Source organism: Carassius auratus, chromosome 30 (assembly GCF_003368295.1).
Source record: "Carassius auratus strain Wakin chromosome 30, ASM336829v1, whole genome shotgun sequence".
NCBI lineage: Eukaryota > Metazoa > Chordata > Actinopteri > Cypriniformes > Cyprinidae > Carassius > Carassius auratus.
In genome coordinates, this window is record NC_039272.1 from 21,709,764 (window position 1) to 21,730,765 (window position 21,002).

At 40.2% G+C, this 21,002-nt stretch overlaps 1 protein-coding gene across 1 annotated transcript in view; it reads left to right on the forward strand.

Moving 5' to 3' along the window:
- The window catches only part of setbp1 (SET binding protein 1), a 55,863-nt gene that overhangs the window by 27,907 nt on the left and 6,954 nt on the right, over positions 1 to 21,002 (forward strand). Inside the window, exon 3 of the mRNA XM_026212143.1 lies at positions 16,862 to 20,198. Coding sequence (XP_026067928.1) covers positions 16,862 to 20,198 — 3,337 coding nt within the window. The remainder of the gene's footprint in view (positions 1 to 16,861; positions 20,199 to 21,002) is intronic.

The window sequence follows — 21,002 nt, forward strand, 5'->3', positions numbered from 1 at the left end:
CTTTTGATCAATTTATATAAATTTAGCATTTTTGGTAAATAAAAATGTCTATAATTTCTTTCCAAAAAAAAGAGAGAAAGAAATTATACAAACTCAAAGCCTTTGAATGGAATAGTGTATAATGTTACAAAGGCTTTATGTTTCAGATAAATGCTGATCTTTGGATATTTCTATTTATCAACGAATCCTGAAAAAATAAAATGACTCAACTGTTTAAAATATTGATAATCAGCATATTAGAATGATTTCTGAAGATCATGTGACTTTGAAGACTGGAGCAATGATGCTGAAAATACAGCTGCGCATCACCGGAATAAACTACATTTTTTAAATAGTAAAAAATATTTCAAAATTTAACTCTTTTTGCTGTACTTTGGATCAAATAAATGCAGGCTTGGTGAGCATAAGATTTCTTTAAAAGAAAAACATTATACAAAAAAAACCCCATTGAAAATCTTACTGTTCAAAAACTTTATGTCTGATAGTGTAAGCTGATTATTCTTATTGACTGAAACAAATGTGCTTTAGCAGTATAAAGAGTATGAAATTGCTCTTTGGAGTTGCTGAAGATAAAAAAAAAAACATGTTGCTGGAGACGGACTTGAACGCAAAGTGAATGTCTGCCAGCAGGAGGCACTGTGAGAGCGGCAGAACATGCTAGAACTAGCGGGTTTCTCCAGTAACGGTTGTAATCAAAGCAGCTCTGCTTATGAACATTTCTTTATCAGATAAAATGAAAATGCCAATGAAACTTTTCTGAAGACAGTCGGTTCCCTTCAGAGATACATTCATATAAAACACCCAGGACGATGTGTTTTGATTTTGAAACGTGCACTCTCCATGTTTATTCAACGATGTCAAACACCACAAATAAATCGAAGTATGGGAAATAAGTTACTCGTAATGAATATCAAAATATATATCGTTTTAAAAACCATATCACTGTTATTTTTTAAAATGACAAATTTAAAAATTGCGATTACATATTGATATTGAATTATTGTCCAGCCCTATTCGGTTCATATGGGTTACATGTACAGTGTGTTTATAAAAAATTTGAAATCACAGTTTTGTTGTAATAGACTTTCATTGGAAGCACAATATTTAAAAGGACAGGTTTTTGTGTTGTCATGCTGTTGTCAACTAGAAAGCTTTTCAAGTCATGATAGCATGTGATCATTATCAGGCTCATTACCTTAAAAATTGTGTTTTGTTAATCGTTTCAACTTGCACTGACTAAATGAACACTGTAAAGCTCTGCCGCATCTTTCTTTGGGAGTTCGTTTTCACCTGGGAACCCAAAACTGCATGGAGGTACGGTTGGAAATATACTGAATAAATGAGTGATATCAGGTTTTGGCGGCTGGACAGAATAGCCATGGGGGCCATGTGGCATATTGACTTTCATTAGATCTCACTCGACGTGCAATTGAGTTTGTCAGTGAAATGCGATCAGACCCATCAGCTGTCTGCTGGAGATGCTACCGACATGCTAGAGCACCCAGATACCTTTTCACAAAGCACCTCTTCATTTCACTTCCTCTCTTTCCCTCTTCAAGGGATCCGTAGTAATTAATTGTGCCATACAGGGTCATCTCAGACTGAGATACGTGGATGATCTGTATAAATTGTGAAGGCTTTTTTACATTTTTATTGTTACCCTTATAAAAATGTTCTGTAGTTGAACCATGGTACAGTTCGATACACTGGTGCTTTAATACCAAGATTAATATTCATAAATATAAATTAATGTACTGTTATTTACATGATAATGTTTATACTGTTGTTCATTCATTCATTCATTTTTAATAAACAACAATAATAATAGAATTAGTGTTTCGTTTAATAGTTCATTATTACTACTCTTAATTTAACATTATTTATTTATTTATTTATTTAATCAATTGTTAACGTTAACCAACTATTTATAATGAAAACAAATAGACTATTCAATTATTAGTACTATTAGTATTAGTAATAGTTTCTGTTCTAATTCTGTGCACTATAACTAGTCTGATTCTTTTTTGAAAATCTGTTACATTATTGAATCATTTTCATAGTTTTTAAGATTGTATGTCAAGTTAAAAACCCATAATCTAAAAATGTGAATCTGGACCTGTTCTAATCCATCAAAACGCATCCTGGGCAAAACCCCGTAAGAACTTGTCTGATCAGCCATGACCCTGATGTCTGACAAGTCTTTAATCGTTCAGCCAACCCACTTACTAGTTGATAAAGAGAATGTGTACTAGTTTTGCACATCCCTAATTGTTACTGACATACTGTGCCCTCAGTACAATATCAGCCGTTGTTTTTACTTATTAGCACAGACAAATATAATGTACAGTGACAGCAATATGTCATCAAAACTTGAGACGTTTTGAACTGGCCTACAAAAGCAGCCTTTGTCTCTCGAATGGTCGGGAGGGAAAAAGAATACTCTCATTGAAGTACTTAATATGCAGGGTTTGTCCTCAAAGATGAACAATTACTGCGGAGGCCTGAGAAGGGCCAAAAGCATGGTGGACAAATGAAGAGAATGGTGTTTGTGTTGGGTATTTTGTTAATTTGACACCAGGAGTGACCCTTCAGAGTATTCAGTGTCAGTCTAATTGTGAGGATAAAACAGGGAGAGCAAACCAATGCAGTGGCTCTCAAACAGCCTGGAGCCATGAAAGAGCCCCTTTATTCCACGGGCCGCGCTCCGCTCATGAGAAACTACAGCCTTGCCTGTGAACCTGGACTCATGGCGATCAAAGTATCTCATGCTGATGAGCCCTGCAGCGGTTTCCAAATCAAATCATGCCGTTTAACGTGCCCATGCACTTACGACCGGCGTGAAGATGATATTATCCCAGTGGATGGATGGTAATGTTTTGCCACACACACACACTGTGGGAGCTGTGGGTGAGCTGTTAACTGTAGCTTTTCACCGGGTATGGTTTGGATGTCCTTGCAAATCCTCCAGTCTCTTGTAGGATTAGGGACACTAAACCCCCTTTCCCCCTCTTCTCTTTTCACAGGGCTGTGTCTCACTCTCTGTGGAATGCTACTTTACCGTGACCTTTCACCCACACGCTCAATGCATTGGAAGGTGGGGGAGGCGTGTGTGTGTGTGTGTGTGTGTGTGTGTGTGTGTGTGGGTGCGTAATGGGAAGAAGGTGGTTCGTAACGGATGTGTGCTCAGGTGAAAGTACAGAAAACCAACATCATGTTCTCCTAATCTTTTGAGGATCTGGAAAGGAAATGGATGTCTCCGTAGAGAGAAATTTTTGTGTATGGTGGATGCTGAAATCAGTCATCTATAGTAACACAGTTTAATAGCATTTTTAAATACTTTTAATCAGGGTTGAGTTGAGTTTACCCATTTCTAGGGTGAAATGAGGATTGGGTTATTTGCAGCATTCCTTTCTCGGATCCAAGTAACAGCAAACAAGTAAAGATCCTGCTCATTAAACAAATGTTCCGCCGAAAATAGTCTCAGCCTCAGACGGCACACCCACAGACCGCCCACTGTCCGTTCGCTGACTGTCTGATGCTTGTTGCATACAAAACTGGCAAGAGTTGGATGGAAGTGTCAGTTCCAATCTGATTGGCTGATGTTATGCAACTTCTTTGGATGTGCCAAAAGTGTACCAGGTTAGTGGTGTTTAGTGGTTGAAAGATATTCTTTTTGAGCTTTAGGCAATATGAGAGATTCTTGAGCAGTCTTGTGTTATATCTAAATCAAAATTCTGATTTAAAGGGGTAGTTTACCACTGGCAAGGTCGGCTGTGGATAAAACCTGGCTTTCTGTGCAGTAGAAAGGTGTAAATATTCCGCAATTGGTGCTACATGACTAGTGAAAACAATGAAAATGTGCTGTGCTTTTCAACACCCATAATTCACTTTTGATTTTGGTGCCACCCCTCTGATGATCTTACTGTCTGCGGGAATACAAAAAAATGTGACCTGTTTTACAAAAGCCCTGAAGCTGTCTAAAGTCTACCAGATGACACATTTTACTGTATTCAGCAGACTTCCTGACAGAAGGGTGCATAAAGCAGAGAAATTGGTTGAAAATGACCCATTTACATGTTTTCTCATGGTCTATTATTGTGATGATATGAACCATGTCAGATAACGCCACCTTAAAACAAAACAAATGGTGATTTGTTGCTTTACATTACTGACAAACAGACTCTTGCAAGGTCAGGGCTTCAGACTGCAATGGTCTAAAAAAATATTTATTTTCACTATTTAAAAAATATTTGCTATTGGCAACAGTCTGGGAAAATCTGTGTGCATCCATATTAAAATTTGCCAGATAATCTTTTTATGAGATTGCTTTATTTGTGGCTTTAAAGCGTTTCCTTCATGCAAAACTGTGATTTCCAATAAATGAACAAATGACTCTTTTGAACTGGTTCTTTTCACTGAATCAATCCAAACGATTCCAAAGAGTCAAGCCTCAGACTTGCTTTACAAGTTAGTTTTTGGGCTTGCAGTGAATCATTCACAGTTCAAGCTGAGCACTTTTTTTTTTTTTTTTTTGCCTCATAACTATTTCATTTAGCAGACTACCAAGTAAATTTTTTTAGTCTGCATCCCTGACCTGACTTTACTTGATCAGTCAAATGTTTAGCTCCATGAGACTAGAAAGCATCATGTTGTCAAGTCTGGCATTTGTCAGTACTGCTTTTTCAAGGTTATTTCCTCTCTATGTGTCAGCTAGTATTCAATCATTCTTTGGAAACATGATTATGAAAAGTGATGAGCAGTTGGCGTGTGGGTCATCATTTAAAGGCACTTTAACTATGACTCTGCAGCTTTAGCATCGATCTGCTCATACATTAATGCACTTTTGAGAAGTTAGGGTCATTGATTTTATCACTATGTGATACTTTCCCTTCAGATCATTTATACCTGCATACTATAGATGTATTTTGTGGAGGCAGATTCAAGCTCCGATTTGCTTTTCAGTTTCTCCTCTTGTCCTGTATTGCAATGCACAAGTGCTTTTTTGGGTTTTCTTTTTTGGGTTAGATCGATATCAAGTGGAAAAACTGCTGCCTGGGAGCCAAGTGCTCACTGTCACAAAGCAGGCGTTGTTCAGTTACTCAAGGATTGAAAATAAGCAATTTATTTGTTCATGCTATTGTAGCCCAGTTTTCTCAATTTTTCCTGTTTGTGTTTTTATTTTAACTTCAGTTATGATGGCCTTACTCTGTATTGTGTTTTGATTTGTCATTGAGCCCTATTGAAATGTGTCACTGAACAAAGGCTTGGAAAGTAATATATTGGAAATCTAATGCCATCCTTTCTCAGCTACTCTGTTGGTGTAGCCGATTTCTAAATTAAGACTAGTGTGATTCACCTATTTTCTGCCTTGCCAAAATTTCTTCTCATTCTATCTTCATCAAAGTTAAGTGCCAAAATTAGACCATGGACATTTTATTGCTAGAACAGGTGTAGAACATTTAATCAATCAAAGCATAAGTCATTGGATCTCATAAAGCAAGAATTATGAGAATGCGGCAAGTGTATTAATTTCATTGCAATATAGTGCAAAGATTGAGGGGGGAAAATGATTCAGCCAATGTAACATCCTAGGCCTGTGGTGACATCACTGCTATACTTCATTGTTTCTTGGGTATTCTTTGACACTTTGATCAGTGGCGCTAAATGGTAAATGCGTTTGAAAGTAATGTACCCACACTAAACTTAGGTAGTATTAACAGAGGCAGGTTTGAGACAAAAATGCATTTGCTGAATCAAATGAACTCTTTTATAATGAACTGTGTTTCATGACATTTTCACTCGAATGCTCCACATTGGAAGTGCAGTGCTCTACCAGGTGAGCTATTGAGCAAGTTTACTATACAGCAGGAAAACCACACCGAGATTGCTGGTTAATGGGATGCGAACATCAATGGTTATTGATTTATAAATCATGATCTATGGGAAGTGTTTTGAGGTCATAACATAGTTCTGTGCAAGGAACTATGTGAAAATAAGCATTTAATAATCAATAACCTGTCCAAGTAATTACCATTGTTAATTTCAGCATGAAAGTTGTATCGGAAAGCTTTTGGAGTTTTACAACAATGTAGGTTGAGTGAACCTGGGTTGCTATTTTAATAAGCTGGCACAGTTGCTCAGAAGTAACTACCAACCTGCAATGTGATCAGACACAACCCTCTGGAACAGATATTCTGTCTAGAAATTGATTTCTTCAGCCTAGATTCTGTAAAGTACCATTTTGATTGAAAAGAATTTCGCCTCCAGAAACTGATGATATAATTCTCTCAACGGAGTGAAGCGATCCCACAGGGGCAGTACATGACTAAAAAGACGGTAGCTTTAAATTGCTCCCTATGATACTTCTGCAATCACGTTGTGTTAATTACACAGCGCTTGGCTTGTGGTGAAGAACACATTTCATCAAGTCTGTGCGTTTGTTTGTTTGTCTTTCTGCACTGACATTTTGGTGCCTGAAGCATTTCCACAAACTGAAATAACCCAGAATCTCACAGACCTCGGATCATTTCCTTTTCTTAAAATGGCTGCCTGGCCCTTTTCACATTCGGCCTCCGGGGCTTTATGGGTTGTGGTTAAATGACTTTTAAGAATTGTATATCCTTTAGTGCTCGTTTATGTGAAACTTTTTAAGTTGACCTCCATTCTTTATACTTGAAGCATTTCAGGATATTGCCTTACCAGAAAATTCCTAAACCTCACTTTTTGACATTTACCTCAAATACATCAGAAATGTTCCCTTCCCTTAATTATTTCACAGGTATAATAGCAGTGTTTCCTGCGGCATATGATAAATATATCAAATATATACTAGTAGTAGAGAGGTCAAGTGTTGTTTTGGACTCGTTCAACTTTCTTTGGTAGAGTACATGGTGCTTTGACAGAGCAATGAATCAATGCTCTGTTTTTGATAGCATTATTAGCTTGTGGCACAGATTCCACCATTAATACAAGCCATCATCTTATTTTTCAGCAAAAATCATTGATTTTATTGGGCCCAGTTGTCTGTCATGGTCTTGGCAGCGACAGGGTGTCTCAGAACATCTGCTTGAGTCATTTAAATGCAAAACCATTTAAGACCCAGGTGAAACGAGCCAGCAGTGGCCCAACGTATTATTACCCGCATTATTGCTAGAAAATTGAGGTAATTTCCCACACAAAAGAAATGTAACGTTTCATTATATGCATTTCTTCCACCAGTCATGTGGGTGATTTCTAAAGGGCTTGTGATACATTGTGCATATATATATATCGTTTCAGGAAGTGTTTGTATTTTAGGCAGCTACACATCCTCGCATGTTGTACGTATTGACAGATGATGGACCGATTGCGCTGTAGTTCTGCTTTTTTGCAGTATTTAGAAATGATTAACGCTTGAGGAGTGACTGATGAGCATGAGAATAAACTTATCACCCAGCACAAGCCCTGAGCCGTGTAATGTCTTACTCTCGTTCCCAGCACTTGAATGAGAGCGCGCCACTCGAGAGGTCATGAATGGAGGGGCTGTGAATGTATGGAGGGAACAGCCTTTTAGGCTATTGGCCCACCACTGTCCAGCCTGTGACATGCATAAGGCCAGACGCACCTTGAGACGCCGTGGCCCACGGGCCCGCTAAATGGAGCTCTTTATTCTCGCTAGAGGAAAGGGGGGAGTTTCAGGGGGGTATTTTTTGTCTATGTGCTATCAGGGTCCAGAGTTTCTTACCCCCCCTTGTTTTTGTCATCGCTGCCTAGGCTGCACTTACCAGCATCACTCCCCGATCCTTAAGTGCCGCTCGTTGGGAAGCGAACACAAAGGGGTGTTAGTATTCATTTTGTTTGTTTGCTCTGGACCTGTCAGCTTGTCACACAAAGCAGGCCAGATCAGAGAGGGCTGCTCCGCTCTCAATGGAACCCGAGGGGGTCCGCCGAGGGGAACGGGAGGGGGACGTCTCTTCCCCAGCGTTGTTCCCACAGGGTAGGGTGGTCCGCTGCAGAAAAGGGGGGGTAGTGGAGGGGCTACGAGGGCAGGGGTGGGGTTTACTGGGGAAGAAAGGAGGGTGTGGGGCTGTTTCAAAGCCAAGGGAGCCGTGTGAGGATCATATCAATCACTCACAGTTTTTGGAGGGAATAGTTATGAAAGAAAAGGGGAGTTTTGGGGGGCTTCGTCTCCCTGTTCCTGTCTCTGCTCTGTCCTTTCTCCTTAGTACATCTCCCTCTCCTGTCTCTCTCTCTCAGCCTCTTTGTGCCGAAGCCTTTCTGGACATCTGCCCGGACCTATACACAGGAAAAAACGAAACACTCAGGCCACCAGGCGTTTTGCCAAATAAAGGGCTGCAAAGAAGTGGCCTGTGTGTGTGTGTTTGTGCATGCATGCATTAGTGTGCAAGAGAGAGAGAGGGAGAGGTAGGGTGTGTAGACAGGGAAATGTCAGGGGTGCTTTTACGCTCTAGATTTGGTAGTTAATTTATTTTCTCTTTTTTTCTTCTTTTTTTGAAGGCATCGTGTTCTTTAGTGGAGCTCCGTCTGTAACCTGACTTCTTCCAAGTTCAGTTTCTAAAATCCTGAAAGAGCTCAGACGTAAATGTAACTTGTATAATGTGCTCTGTTATTTAAAGATTTGATCTAGTACTAAGATTTTATTCATGGGGTGGGTATCCAGAATAATAAGTCCCCCCTCTTGTTAAAAGCTAATCACTCATTGGTAAAGTCATCAAATCATTGCAACTGGTGATTGGCAAATGTTGGTTGCCATAGAAACATTCATTTAGATGCACGCTTGGAACTGCACACATGGATTGTCTAGATTGACTTACACAGGTCTTTAATGCTATCTTAGGATAAGAAAACATTTATGGGGACATTTATGTCAAATTTGGTTGCAGTTTTATTGATTTTATATAAATACATTGGCAAGCAAATAACATGAAATGAGATTTTGAAACTTCAGGTTGAAAATGTTTTGTCTTATGTTTTTTTGGGTTTTTTTTTAAGAAGTTAATCTTTAAAAATACTAATACTTCTACTGTTAAAGGCAATTTTAATATTGTAAGAGAGAAAAATAAAACATGTAAAATCCCAGAACTGTACTTGGAACAATTAATGAATACAGTGAAAGAGCAATGATCGTGCTTTGTTTGAAGCACGTGTTTGTCAAATGAATATTTTCATTAGTGCTTGCTAATCATCAAAACTAGGTATTTTAATCTGTGTCTTTCTGCCTGGCTAGAGTTGGTGATTTACAGTCTGTCTTGCTAATGGTGTTTAGTCTGGTTGTATCTGATCAAGCAGGTAAGCAGAGGCGTCCTTCTATATACTGATCAAGAACCTTCCACCTGCTCATATTCAACTCCATACAAATTTGCATAAACGTCTACTTACAGTAAAAGTCCAGCTTTTGAGTTTTAGATAATGGAAGTGAGCAAGGTATTATTTTCTTCAGGCCTTTGGGCCTCATTCTCCCCCCAGACCTCTCCTCCCGCACCACTCTCTCATTCCTGCAGTGCATTCCACAAACACTAGGAATGCCAAATGGAGGAATTCTTCATCTGGATAAGGAGATTTAGTGAAGTGATCTATTGTAAACAGTCTGAGACTGATTGATTTTCTGAAAGTACTGGGGTGATGACATAATGACCTCTGGCTATATGCCACAGAGTGTGTCAACTACATGATGCTGAAATACATCAGAATGTAAGGTCACAGTGCATAGTTTGGTTTAAGAGGTCTTCAAAACCCATTACCCTAAATATTAAACTTTGGAGTGCAATTTGTCTGCCTCCGTTTATGAATCATATTTAGGGTCAATAAATCAGATTTTTGATTTATTTTTTGAAAAAGATATTAAAACTTTAGTAAGGATGCATTAAATATAGACAATCATTTTACAAGGGATTCATTTCAAATAAACAATGTTCTTTCAAACTTATTCACGAATGAAACCTGGGAGAAAAATGTATCACGGTTTCCACAAAAATATTATAACTGTTTTCAGCATTGATAAAAATGATAATAAATGCTTCTTGAGCACATATCGGGACATTAGAATGATCTCTGATGGATCATGTGACACTGAAGACTGCAGTAATGGCTGCTGGAAATTCAGATTTGCTGCCACAGGAGTAAATGACATTTTAAAATATATTAAAAAGAGAAAACAGTTATTTGGAATTTTTATAATAATTCACAAATGGTTGTTTTTATTGTATTATTGATTAAATAAATTGAATTGAAAAGAAAAAAAAAATTGCCAGCATGTGGAAAGGTGTATGGTTGTCCGCGAGCCCTCCTGATGACGGAAATGATGTAATGCGGAAACAAACGGCGGAAGTATACTTTGGCCTTTAGCATCATGACAGTGTTTTGTACAGACAAGTGCCACTCACATTTCACAGATAAATGCATCACACTAAAGCAAATCTAAAATGTAGATGTATAAACCATTGAGCATTGAAGCTTAGGTGCAATTAGTTTGCCTTGTTATTGTGAAGCACATTTCTTTAACTCTAGCAGTATACAAACATTGTTAATGCCACATATGGAGTTTAGATATAAAGCCTGAAGAGGAGAGTTTCAGACTGAAGCAGCTGTGGAAAGACATTGGTCACGGAGCTGTATGATTCCTGCTAATGACCCCTGCTGACTGCTCTCATTAGTGCAGGTGGAGGACACTTCATTTTACTAACGTCCTGTTAACCGTTTCTGTACAGCATTCATGCAGGACCTGTGAATCTGCACATTTTTGTAGACTTTGGAAGACGGAGACCTTTAGAGCTGGCACACTCCATTACTTAATATATCCATTAGTAAAGGTTTTTATATTATGAGTCCTATCTGTCATTGTGACTGCCCCTCTCTGCACAATGGCCATGAACCTGTAAGGCAGCACTCAATGGATTTCTTATTATCACTTGAGCTGTGGTTAAGAGTGGATTGGCTACGAAAGCCGCTATTAAACGACAGATGTTTCTGGAATCTGAGCATCTTCAGTTGTTGGCATCTGGCTCATGGCAGGATGGCATAAGAATGCTGCTATGTCCTATTATCCTCTATTCAGCCTATGAACTGCCACAAATGTTTCATTATCCATTCTTGTATTCATGCGGCTCCTCTGCTACAAACTGGGCGCTCTATTTAGTTTGTGCCAGATGCATTGTTTAGGCCCCAGCTCTACGTATCCGTTGACGTTTCATAATGGGTCTCAGAATGGGCCCATCTTTTCCTCTCCTTCTTTGCCTGTGAACAGCCATCATCCAGATGGGACGTCTTTGAAGTCGGGGGAACTTGCACATATTGTGAGGAGTGAAAAATACCAATCGTTGCTATCGTGGCAACCAATAGACACGCTCTGGGAGGAGGGAGGTCGGGATACTTTCTTTTATTATCTCTCTGGTGAAGCTGGCAGTTTTATCTCTTATACGTTAGCGGCAGATTGAGCGCTCTGCCGTTGCTGCCTACGGTCTGTTAATCAGTCAGTTCAAGCAGGGCGGATGAGTTCAGAGACCCTGGTGGGCTGCTCATAATTAATTATTCCCCACACCAACAAACACACTGTGAGACTGGAACTTTAAAGCCAATTGCGGTGATTACGGAGGCTAATAGTATTAAAAGCCAAATTAAGAGATGAGAGAGTACCGCAGTGTAGCCAATGAGAGAGAAGGGCTCATTTGTGTTTGACCCTCTCCTCCAATAAATCTAATTCATCATTGAAAGCGTTAGACTGAGAGAGTGCGGAATTGAAATGGCTGCTAATTGTTTCTTTTGTCAAATAGTTCATTGTCATGCTAATTCTGATGTATTAGCAAAGAGCAGTGGTGGCGTGAACCAAAAGTTAAACGTAAACCATTCCTCACCTACTAACGAGAAGGGAGTTGAATTAAATGTTGCAGTCATTTATAATTTCATATTTTTCAGAAAACAGTAGATCAGCAGTAGAGCCTAATATGTACTTGTTTTTTTTTATTATGTACAGTGAAATTAATGCATTATATCTGGTTGTCTCCTAACTATATCATGTGACCTTAAAATCAACATGAAATAATTGACACTATTTATTTCTGAATGCATGTTCCTGAGCTGTTTGGGAATGAATCATGGGGAAAAAAAGTATTTTATACATGTGTGTGAGCAGAGCAAGACTATAGCTGTTGCAGTGTGCTGCGACTCATCTGGGGTAGACACGATGATAGCCTTTATCCAAAATTAAATGACTTGCTCTTCCTTTCAAACTATTTTTTCCATTGATTGGTAATGGATAATCTTAGATTAGATTACTCAGATTAAAAATCTACCATGCAAACAGAGATTTTTGATTAACTTAATCCGGCTAAAGTCATACTCGAAGTAAACACAAATCGAATTAAGACGTGGAGTATTCCTATTTTAGTGGCATTATCGAAGTGCAGTATAGACATGTATACACCTTAATAACACTGTGTGTCTTGTAGGACCTTTCTCTGCATTTGGCTTCAGGATACATACATGGCAGGGATCAACTGTTTGACGCCAAACCAAAGAGCAGGGCTTCAACAATGCTGTCATCTGTTTGCACATGTAGCATGACAAACCATAATCTGCACTTGAAGCTTTTGTAAAATTAAAAATGAAAACCTCAAAACTGTAAATGGCATCATAACAAAGACAAACTATGTTTATTTGTGAAACTCTGGAGGGGCGGTCGGATGGCATTGCATGGGGATATAATGACATGTGCCATCATACTAAGGTTCTATAATGTGTAAAACAGAATAAGGTAAATAATTAGATTACCGATATTCATGTAAACGTAGTCACTGACTAACGCATTTTTTTTCCTATAATTAGAGTAAGGACTTTAAGGACTTTAATGGCATTATGATGTATACATGTCGAGCAAAGGTTTTCACTCTAGTTTACACGCAATTTCCATTTAAGTGTATTATTCACTAAGAATTGTGGGGTTTTTTTCTACCACCATTATTCATATGCCCCACTTCACAGCACAAATGATGATGGACTCAGAGTGTGTTACTGGCCACTGTTTTAATTTATTTACATCTAATGCAAAACATTTTGTATGGTTGTATTCCATGCTTCTTTGGCGCCATAGAAATGTGATGGGCAGTTCACCCCAGAAATGCATTGCTTTCTGCCCCACCATGGTTTCTTATCTGCATATTACAGCAGGTGCGTGTCACATCATTCATCTACGTCATGAGCACATGCTTGCTAAGCACTGTAACTGCCTGTATAAAGTGTGTAATGTTAAACAGATTTTTGATCTGTTTATATATCATGAGAACTAGTTAGAATTACCATTACAGTTATGAGGCTTTTATGAAGCACTCCTGATAGCATTCTTATGTATTTAAGATTTGTGTCAAGCAGTCAAATACAGTTTTTAAAATCTAGGCTTTCTCAGACATGTCCACACAGGATTACTCTATTGACTTTCCTACTTGGTAATCAAACTAGTGGACATTTTGTCTATTCTAGGATGGATTTGAAGATGCCTCAAGTCCTGTAACTAGAGCTAGATTTTCCAGATCAGGTGATTGACACTCTATCCAGGTGTGTGTTGTCCTCGACCGGGTGTCACATTACCTAAGGCCACCACAGCATAAGGGCTGTCTAACAAGTCAGAGCTGGCTTTCACTAACCAACTCAGAAAGTGTTACTGAGACCTGTTACAAAGACTGTAATTTGACCAATTAGCCCTGTGGCTAGCACACTGCCTTTTGGTCAGAAAACAAAGCTGACCTGCTGTCATGTTAATCGAACCATTAAAGCTTCTGGGATTGCAGGGATGAGGTGAATGGAAGAAATGACCCCTCACAATATTGCGTTTGTGCTGTGCTGGTTGCAATTTGTACAGCGGCTCTGCTTCTACAAGCTGCTCGGGTGTTATTGCATAGTTTGTCAACGTTTGGAAGTGTCCGAGCTTCCAGAGTTATGCCAAGCTGTGTTGATCCAGCATCAGACTCGTGGGCTGCTCATCTGTCAGTCTGAAAGGCAAACAGTGAGCTCTTGCACCAGGACAGGCAGGATTTAGTGGAGGGTAGATCGAGTTTGGCTGGGTATCAGTCAGACAAAGTTGCATGTTTGGCCTGCTGCGTTTCTGTCTATTTTCGGTGGCTCTGACTCACAGTATCCCATGGTAACCAAACACACAAAAGGCCAGTGAGGTTTTGGCTGGCCAATTACCATGGCAGTGATGGAGGGAGAAAAAAATGAAGAGAACAACAAGAACTAGCAAAAAATGGATGGGGAGAGAAGGGGTATCGAGGGCACCGTCAGGATGCCAAACCTAGCTTATTATCATGCAAGGGACTCCGCAATCTCGGCTGCCTTCTCCCTGTCTGTTTATCTGGTCTGAGACTGACTCGTCTCCTGCAGTTCTGGGCTTTGAGTGCAATGGTGTCCGCCAGGATTTGGTGCCTACTGCGCCAGACTGCCCAGTGGCCCTGCCAGAACTGCTGCTCTGTTTACAACAGATAGGAAATGCTCATTAGAGGGCTCATAAGTCATTTATGACTGCAGAGATTTTTATTATCTGGTGAGGGACTCGCTGTAAACACATTGACACAGTATTCGGTGGTGTATTTACACAAAGCTGTTTCATATTTGTTGACGTAAAACTGCTGAACATGGTCTCCTGTTCCATTCCATTCATTTTCTGATTTTAATTCAGTTGAATTGTACAATCCTTTTACATGTTTCGTTCAAATCAGATTACACATTATTCTGCTGAAAGGAATGGAATATGACCGGCAAACAATGAAGATGACAGTTCTTGGTTTTGAGAAAGCTCTTTCTTGTCGCTCTCTTAAACTGATATTGAGTTTCCCAGTGAGTTTGTAGAACAGCTTTGACATCCTCAATGCAGAGGTTACCCCATATCCCTCAGATATTGTTTTGGAGACAAGGGGGAATATAATGCCATTTAGGCAAATTAAAGGGTGGCCAGGAGACTTGGCATTCAACAGCCGAGACTGTATCCTGTGGGCCGTGGGAGACCGCAAATTCCTCATAGGATTACAGGATTAGGAATCTGAAAGGTGATGCAGTTTCTCACAGATGGGGAAAATAAAAAAGGACAAGGCTGGCAGAGGAGCGATCCCTCGTTAATGTCTGCTTCCCTTTAATTAAAAACTACTGATTGAATGATATTGGAGAGGATTAGGCTGAGGGATGACTCCTGAAACACACGCGCACACATGCGAGTCTTCCCAAAGCATGCTGGGAAATCTAAAGTGAGGGCTGTGTCTGACAGATAAAAGTCTTGCCTGCCTGGCTCTTGCAAGAGCTGGTGAGGTCTTAAGTGATGCATTACTATTGGCTGATTAGAGAAGGAACAAAAAAGCGCTTCCAAATAGTGTGAGCATAGGTTGGCAGGTCACCATTATAAGGATTGCCAATGGAAGGCATAATTGTCTGTGGTCATTTAACCTGTCAAAGGTAGCTCCGGTGGTTCTCAAATTGGTTTTAAGAGCAATAAATTAAAAAGACAACCAAATTACAGTTCTCCTTCTGCCAGATAAATCTTTGCTTTTTAAGTGTTTTTTTCCCCTGCATTTTTGGCACTATCATTCATAAAACAGTAGAGAACGGGAAAATTAGGTGGTGATGAGAGAAAAGCAGAATCGGGAAATGTTACAAGCCTGGTTTGAGCTCCCATTGCCAGGCTCAGTATGTCAGAGTACATGTACTAGCACTTTAGAACATCTTAGAAACCACTTAGGATTGTCCTGAAAGTGACCCACAACACCCTTGCACTGTGGTGGCAAGGGTGTTTTACAGGGACAAGTGCCACCCAAAATCTAGTTGTTTTTGTTTACAGATTTTCAATCATCAGTTAAGTCATTATTTAATCATACCTAAAGTGACAAAAATGTTACATCAAGCAAGACATCTAAATGTAATCTGCTTTTTTATATGTTTTATTTGACTCCATTAATCTCACTTTCACTGTTGTTTGGAGACAGGTCTTTCATCACTCCGGGATGTCATCTTTCAAGGGCACTTACATAAACTCTTCTAAACTCTTTTCCCACATTTGTCTTTCCATGCATTTCTTTGGTTTATGTAAGAAATCCTTTCATTCGCGGTGCCCTGACCCAAACAAACCAGACTCCAGGAGACTAAATTATCTTCTTCTGATGTAATCTGATGTGCGAGTGCCAAAGTAACAACTTACTCCTACAACTTTCTTTAAAGCTCTTAAAGCTTTAAACATTTAAACACACTTTGCATAGTGGTTCTTAGCATTTTTTTTTTAATTCTCCATTTTTCATCTTTCATTTTATGCTGTAACATAAATAGGCACAAGTAGTGTTTTCTAAAAGTGCATTTTGCATTTGGGCTTTTTTTTGTCTCTTTCCTGTTGTGAGCCTGTTGAAAACACTGGGACCCCAGATGTAAACTAATCTGAAACCGCAGCATAGACTGTCTTAGCCTCAGCTGCAGGGCTCTGAAATGGAAGTTGACCTGCTAAAAAACAAAACTGTGGTTAAACTTCATTACCGCCTGTAGCTGTTGGCTTTGAAAACAGGATGGCTTTACAGAACATATCCTAGTATCAAGTGCTGATCTTGCAATACGTTATTTCTAACAGACCAAACCACAAGTCTCAAAAGCTTGCACAATAGTGCACAGTATTATATGCTTTCAGTAGGTGTGGCCCACAAGCTGAGAACTTGGCAGCAAAACAGTAGTTGTTATCAGTAACAACTTTTAGGTTCCTAGTTTTTTTATTTTTATATGGGGTGTGAATGTTTCTCTGTCAAGTTACATACTGTAAGAATATGAAGAGCATGTGAATGCTTATATAATGTTTACATAATGTTGGTCCATTTTCTAAATTCTTTCTTTTGTCTTTCATTTTCAGACCTACGAGAGGCAATATAAACTTGTGGATAAAACTGACAGTGTGATGATGGATAACACAAAACCAAAGCATGAGTCTAAAAGCAGTGACATTCACCACCCTGACTGGACAAAGCCATTGGATACTGTTGAAGATGCAGCATCCCAAGAACAACACAGGACAGTACCAGAATCAAAACGAGAATCAGTGTGCACCAACAAGAGCCCTTTGTCAGAGCCCAAGAGCCCATTCTCAAAATTGGAAGTTAAAAAGGTCACAGACAGTTCATCTGGAAGTCTCTTTGCTTCTGTCATGTCTTCCCCAAACACTGACTCACTAGCATCATCTCCCGTTAATACAGTAATGAGCCCACCAGCTGGCTCAAGTCTGTTCTCTTTTAATAAAGACCGAGGTTTGCAGGAAGTCACTGAGCAAGTTTTTGGGAACATCAAACGTAAATATGGAAGAAAAGACCCAGTGAAAACCACACATAGTTTAGGGCTTCAGTGGACCAAAAAAATGGACAGAGATACTGAAAACCAAGATAGTGTTAAGGAGAAACAAGCATACAACACTGATAAAAGTGAATTTGAGATGGAGGAGCCTGAGAAGGCAAGCAATAGACCAGATGATGAGAGTAAGACATCAAGCTGTGGCACTCATCATGCAGATGAATCTAGAAGTAAAAAGCGGAGAAACAGAAAAGTAGGCGACGATAACAACTTGTTATCTGATGCACAAACCACACAGCAAGCCGAGAAGACTAATAAAACTGACCAAGGGAGCACAAAACCTAAAATTACAAAGAAAATAGAATTCAGTGCACCAAAACAATTTGGTGTAAATTTAAGGGAGAGTGAGGAATATGGTGCTAAGACAATGATTGATGATGTTGAGATGTTTCAGAATAGGCAGAGGAAAACACCAGCTGGGAGACAAAGATCAGTGATTGATGCTGACAAGCAATCAGAGGGTAGGCAATCAAAGGTCAAGGACAGGTGGTCTTTTTTGAAGTCCCAGAACTCCTCTCCTCATAAAGAATTGAATCAATCTCTGTCCATTGAAGAGCCACCCTCTGCCTTCCCTATTACCCCATCCAGCCCACTCTACACAAACACAAACAGCTTGACAGTCATTACCCCAGTCAAGAAGAAACGTGGCCGGCCCAAAAAACAGCCGTTACTTACTGTGGAGACAATTCACGAAGGAACTGCAACAAGCCCCGTTAGCCCCATTGCCCAAGATTCATCCAGCACTTCAAAAAGGAGAAAGAAGCATAATATGTCGAAATTGGTGCAGTTGGCCTTCAACAAATCCCCTTCTGCACAGCAATTAAAACTCAAGAAATCAGGTCAAGAAGGTGTCCTTAAAAAGAGGGCAACTAAGAAAATGAAACTGGTTAAGATGCAGAGCATTTTGAATGAGCTTTTGACCGCTTCTAGTCCTGGCAATCTTGCCTTGAAGTCCAGTGTTCCGGTTTCAAATGCCATGTCGACTGTGGCATCGACAATCGAGGCCCGTTTTGGCAAGCAAATCAATGTCAGCAAGCGTGGAACTATTTACATAGGCAAAAAGAGGGGAAGGAAGCCCAGAATTGATTTTCATACACAGAATGAGCACAAAGCCAGTGATAAGCACCCGTTGCCTATTTCCAGTCCATTTGAGAACCCTCTAGTGCCTTCTAATACATCATCCACAACCGGAATGCCTTCTCCCAGGGTCATGCATTCTCTTTCTACTCACTCTGCAGCAGGTGGGATGGCTCACCCTGCCAACACTGATACCAGCCAGCATGACCTGAAAACAATGCCAAATCTACAGCCTATCAGTGCATTGCCCACAAAAACGCATAAGGGCTTGCTTAGTAGTAACTGGAAGCTGTCTCCCCCGAGACTAATGGCCAACTCACCATCCCACCTGTCTGAAGTGGCTTCCATCAAAGAAGTCACCTTATCTCCAGTTAGCGAGTCCCATAGTGAAGAGACAATCCCTAGCGATAGTGGAATTGGCACCGACAACAATAGCACATCAGACCAGACCGAGAAAGGCCCGGCATCCCGTCGGAGATACTCATTTGATCTTTGTAGTTTCGATGCCGCTGAGAGCGCTGTTTTAGAGGCAAAGAGCAAAGCAGCGAGGGGGCACTACCAGAAGCGCGTGACTGGAGTAGCTATGGAAAATTTCTTCGCTCAGGAGAGCCTGAAGAAGCAGAAGCATCGGAGGAAACGCAAGGCCCTCCAGAACTGGGACGACCTGCAGTTTATGGCTGACCTGGAGGAGCTGGTTAGCAAATTCCAGGTCTTCCGAATTTCCCACCGCAGTTACAAGTTCTACCATGAGAATTCCTGTCCCAGCATATTCCGTCTCAACTTTGACCAATACTGTCCTATGCCATACTATCCCTACGACCCTGTGCACTATCTTCGCAGGAGCTCTGATAAGTCAAAGAGGAGGCGTGGTCGGCCAGCAAAGTCAAACGAGCCAATATCCAAGATGCCTTTTATTCAAGGGTTTGGCTGCCCAGTGCCTGGTGGCAATTACTATGCACCCTACGCAATGCCTTATACATCCATGCCTCTTGCCACAAGTATGGTAAACATGGGCTATTATGGTCAGTACTCTTCACCCTTGTACTTATCTCATGCACTTGGACCTTCAGCCTCATCTCTCATGAGGCCACCAGTCCCTCCACCAAAGTTCCACCCTGGCGTGTCCTCTAGTCTCGCTGCACCTAGCAGACATAGAGTGAAGAATATTACACATGAGATGCCTTCATCTAGAATGAGTGACTCCAATCACCCTTCAAGCAGCTGCATGGAAAGTGTCTGTCTCCACAAACGCAAGCACAAGCACAAGTACAAACACAAAGAGGATCAGTACATCCCACAGAGGGAGGACCTTGGTGGGCTCTTCAGTGGAACCCAGAGTCCTGCCTTCCTCAACCTCTTGAACGAGAGACTCGAGAAGAACTCTCTGTCCAAACTGAAGGACAAGCAAAGAGGCAAGCAAAGCACAGATGCTTTGCCAAAAGCTTCCAGGAACTACTTTGAAGTAGACACGCTCTCATCATTATCCTTATCTGACTCTCAGCATTGTAAACGCATTCGAGGACAGACACTAAACAATTTCCTGAACATCTGCACTAGACAACCGCACGAGCGCCTGCGAGCCAGCCAGGACCAGTCGCTGGACTTGTTCAAGGGGCAGCACTTAGGGGATGATGATTCTAGCATTCACATCAGGAGGCATGGCTTGGAGGACTTTGCAGCATACAGAGAAGGAAGCATGGCATGTTTCCAAGGAGGCAGAGAACAGAGGGCCGAGCAGATATACCAGTACTCCAACACCGCTATAGCTGGTAATAATACATAGATATATATATATATATATATATATATACATATATGTATATTTTTTAATGTATATACAAATGCAAGATCAAAACAAGACATTGATTCAGTTTAACGTTAGCGGTTATTTTAGTTTACCACACAGTGATTAGTTGGATACAAGTGAAATTGTGTTTTGCTTTTAAGTATAAATGTGCTTTCTGAACACTTTTGTGCTTTTTCTGTATGCTGTTCTCAATACATCTGGCAAGCAAAGTGTAATGCATGGATGGAGACAACTATAATTCACAAAATTTCTCTTTTCTCCCTTTTCACTCCTGCCTGCCAATGTTTTTTTCTTAGAGATATATTATTCACACGTTTTGATTTATATTCTACAGACATGCAATAAAAAAAACCTTGCCTCTTGTTAAAAGAGCTGGAGAGAAGCCAGAGGTTTAATGAATCCAGTCTACTCCACTGAAGGGGAATTGCGAGCCCTAGGCACAGTTAGATTACATTTTCACTCCCCTAGGGGAGCTATGAAGATGACTCAGATTTTGCCTGCTACCACCCACCTCCATGAATTAACTTGATGCTTCAAAGAGCTAGTTTGTTGTACTTAAACAGAGAAATATGACACATATCCCACCTAAGTGTACATCTGTTGATTTCAAAGAACAGATTTAGATAAGCATGTTTTGACAGAATTGCTTTTTGTTGCAGTGGCACTGTAGCTAGCATGCAATAAATAGCAGCAAAATGGAGGTTTTATATGTTCAAATTTGCATTTAAGGTCACATCTCATTTACGATTAATTAGTTCTGTTTGCT